Below are 4,291 nucleotides of genomic sequence, written 5' to 3' on the forward strand. Positions count from 1 at the left end.
ATACATACATACATACATACATACATACATACATACATACATACATACATACATAATCACAGACACACACGCACACGCACCCGCACACGCACCCGCACACGCACACAGGAACAGATACACTTTCCCTGCTCATATATTACCTATTTGAGTTGTAAGTTCCAAGAGCAGTAAAAATCTAACAAAAACTAAGAATTATGAACACCCACCATACTAATCCTTGTCCAACTCTAAAAGGTGAGCCCAGCCTGAATACTGAGCGTCATATAGCTTTAGCTAACTCTGAGCTTTGTCGGTCGTTCGTGAGCCTCAACCTGATTTCACAGATGTCCACGTCCTTTCGGTATGTCTGTAAGCGGAAGCAAAATCCACTCTCAAGAGAAAGGTGAATATTAGTTCAAGAGAAAGCTATTAGACACATATTGAAAATCTGGAAAAATCTATCACAATTTTGTTGTTTGTAAATAGCCTCATGAAATGATAATTTCCAAAAAAGATATCTTGTGAAAGATATATTATCTTTCTTGCAAAAGCTTTGCAAAAGTTACCGGAAACTGTCAAAGAAATTGTATTATTTTATAACAAAGTACGCTCATAGCATGCTTAAAGTAAAAGAAAAAGCAAGATTTTATTTTTTAAAAGATTTTTTTTTTTTTTTTTTTTTTTTTTTTTGGGGGGGGGGGGGACTTCTTTTTGGGCTCAACACCTCTTTGTCCAATTTAAAATACATTTCCGTGTGGATTTTACTGAAACATGATGATCAAATGCAAAAAGAAAAAAAAGGGTAAATAAGCAGCTTCCAAGAATACTCTAGATTTGGAAGTCATCATAATTTGGCAGCCAGTTTCTCGCTAACTTTTAGCTCTGAAACAAGAAACCCCTACCTCCTGCAGTTGCAAATATTTCTAAGTCTACTCAAGATAGGCATTTTTGTTCTTCAAACGCAAGGAAAATGGACAAGCTTTAAGATGGTACCAATAACTCCATATTCCCCCAAAAAATTGACAACCGTTTTATTCCACCGCGAGGTGGCACATGCAGTTTGAAAATTCTTCAAGGTAAGGCACAACTGGTGCTGAGATGCTTGGGTTTAATCCTCACCTAAGAAAAAAGTAAATTTTGATCGTAGAGTAGAGTCAAATTTAGGAAAGGAAAGTGTTTCTGCTGCAAGTGCCCGACCTGAAACACTCATTATCAAATCATATTTCGCCATTTGAACTTTAAAAAATCAAACTATAAAAAGCAATGTGCTTTAGCGATTACAAACAAAAACGACAGTGTTGTTATGACCATCGAGATTTGTGTAACGCAGTAATTCGCTTCTACTCATGGTCCGACCAGAGAGCCAGAGACAGTCTCGGTCCTGGCAGTGAAGGCGTTAGGGACAATAACTCAGTCATCTTTGAATTGATTTCAACAAAACTTTGCACAAATAAAATATGAAGAAACAAAATCAATCTATGCGTTCGGGAATTTAGTTATAGTTTGTTTCTGTAATTCGACTAAAAGTGTCTACAAAATAAAATTTACTCCCAACAGTCTTGACTTCGGTGTACGCCTCGGTTTTGTTTCAAGACAGTTCTCTATACTCTATACTCTCCACACTAGCACTCTTGACTACACTATAATCATGTAATCTGTACCCCCTTCCAATATTATTAAACGGAGCTCAGTATTGCAATTATCAGAACCTACATGGCACAAACCATTTAAAATAAATGAATGGATAGAAGAGTGGTGATATATCATGTTGCCCTATGAAACCGGAAGAAAGCTTTAATGTCGATCACTTTTGAATCAGGAACGAAATATTGTTCTTCTTTTTTTTTTAACTTGATTTTTACAGCTTTTTTTCTATGCCAGTCTGAAAATGAGAATCGTCTTTTTACCTGTTCATGCAAGTTATATCAAATAAAACAAATAATTTCTTTTAATCGAAACATTTTTAGGACTCCACTTTTTCATGTTTACTTTTTGCGGTGACAATGTGCAATCAATTTTATTCTCGCAAACTTTCCTTCTGAAGTTATCAAATGACTCCAAAACCACGCTAGGGTAAATTTGAGATAGCCTTTTTTGTGTAGTCCAACTCCTTAAAATGAATTTTTAAATTCCCCATGTCTAATCTAGTTTTTAGCAATGTCTATAATAAAATTCTCTAGCGATACGGATATAGTGCATCAGTTCCTTTCTGTGATATTTTATTTAAAAATGTATGCGATCACTTTATAACAGTGGAGTCTGCTTCCTCTGTTCATTGTACACGTTACGTACATGGACATAGAGAGAGGGGTGGGGGAGAGAGAGAAAGACAGAGAGAGAGAGAGAGACACAAAGAGAGATAAGAAAGATAGTGTAAGTGTGTGCATATGTGTGTGAGAGATAGACAGATATTGACAGAAAGAAAGAAAGACAGACAGAAAGAAAGAAAGACAGAAAGAAAGAAAGAAAGAAAGAAAGAAAGAAAGAAAGAAAGAAAGAAAGAAAGAAAGAAAGAAAGAAAGAAAGAAAGTAAGAAGAAGGAAAGAAACACAAACTTTCCCATTCCACAACGGGCCACACTGCCAAACTGTTGGATTGTTTGTGCTATTTATTGTTTTGCAAACACTGAACGCGCAATATGTTCACAGAGCAGTTTCAGGTTATTCATTTTTTTTAAAATTGTCTCTTCAGACTGCCGATCCCGTCTCCACGCTTTGCCCCCTACTGATGCAGTCAAGTCGATGTCACCACTTGTCAATGAGCGCATGCGCAAACGTCGATGTTTCGCGGACAAGGAGCTGGAGGTGGTGATGTTGGAGAGAGAGCAGCAGGCAGAACTCACCCACCGCCAGCTTGCCCTCCACTACCTCCAGAGACGCCTCGTCTACGGCACGGCCGTACAACTACACCAGCCCCCTCCCGAGCTGCTGGACCATAGACTGCACGACAGGTCCATGTCCAGAGAGTTTCTCATGAAAGTATTTCCTCACCACAACCCTAACTTAGTAGAACTGGTGTTTCAGGGTTGTGGGGGCAACCTGGAAAGAACGATAGAGCAGCTGGCGTCAGAGTTCAAGTGTAATGGCGGCGCGATTAATTCGGTGTCTCCTGTGGTTGGAGAGTACGAGAAGGGGAGAAGCCAACAGACTCCGACGCCCTCATCAGGGCTGCAGTCTTTTCATGCACCGTGCGGCTCAGCGTCGATTCATAAACCGTCTTCAGGAGGACATAGAATGGTTAACGTCTTCCCTTTCGCGTTGCCACAGCCAATGATGGTGCCCGGCTTCACAGCGCCCTTTTACACTTCTCAGATGCTTCAGTTTAACAACGGGCTCGAGACTGAGAAGAAAACTGAAAATGTCGTCCATCAGTCCTCAACTGCTGCGGGGCCATCTGATGGACATCAGCGAAATAAAATAACAAACACCTCGACCCGGAGTTTATCAACCGATAAAATTACTGAAAACGCTCAAGACTCCATGTCAAGGGGGAACAGTGATGAATATTCGTCAAACGTGCATGCCCTTGACCAAACAAGATTAAGCCATATGAACTCAGGCTCCGATAAACAAAGCTGCTTCGTGTCTCTGATCCCAAATTCCGTGTGTCAAAGTCTTGAGGGATGTGAACGACAGTTTCCGCTTCCTGCCAACACTCGCAACTCGGATTTGGAGATGAGCATCAGAAGCAATCCAAGCGCCTATCATGATCTTGATATTGGTGAATGCAGTGAAGAAGACAGGCCTTCATTTATACCAGAAGCAGTGAGCCATGATAACCCTACGTCACACCAGCCCAAAAATGTTATTTTCTCCAGTGCGGAAAGGGGACGAAATTCAAGCGTCGTGGAAAAACAAACCCCAGTTATTACTCCTAATGTACTGAAATTTTCAGTGGAATCCATAATCGGTAAATCTTAAGGCTGCCATGTAAAAAAAACCCCATCCCTTTTTGGACAGCCCATGGAATTTTCTAGATGTTTATTAGACCCATCACTACAACAATTAATTAATTTCCCGAAAACAAGTTTCGCCACCACAACCACAACCACAACCACAACCACAACGACAACCACCCCCACCAACAACAACAACAACAACATTTAACAACAACGGCAACAACAATAATAACACAAAACATCTACAGCAGCAACACAACAAAATAGTAACAACAACAAAACAACAACACCAATTATAATAACAACAACAACAACAATAGCTATAACAACAACAAACAGGCACAAAAGGGAATAGCTATGGCTATCAATAACAAGGCCCAAATTCTAAGAAAAAATTATGTCCATGAAATTTGC

General features: G+C 39.8%; 1 protein-coding gene across 1 annotated transcript in view; it reads left to right on the forward strand.

Annotated features, from left to right (window-relative positions):
- LOC101850961 overlaps positions 1-4,044 on the forward strand; it is a gene marked incomplete at its 5' end in the record, with an annotated part of 7,412 nt that extends 3,368 nt beyond the window's left edge. The window contains 1 exon segment of the mRNA XM_013083649.2: positions 2,671-4,044. Within this exon segment, the coding sequence (XP_012939103.1) occupies positions 2,671-3,899 (1,229 nt within the window).
- Between the last annotated feature and the right edge of the window lie 247 nt (positions 4,045-4,291).

This window comes from Aplysia californica, unplaced genomic scaffold, assembly GCF_000002075.1.
Source record: "Aplysia californica isolate F4 #8 unplaced genomic scaffold, AplCal3.0 scaffold00247, whole genome shotgun sequence".
Taxonomy (NCBI): Eukaryota; Metazoa; Mollusca; class Gastropoda; order Aplysiida; family Aplysiidae; genus Aplysia; species Aplysia californica.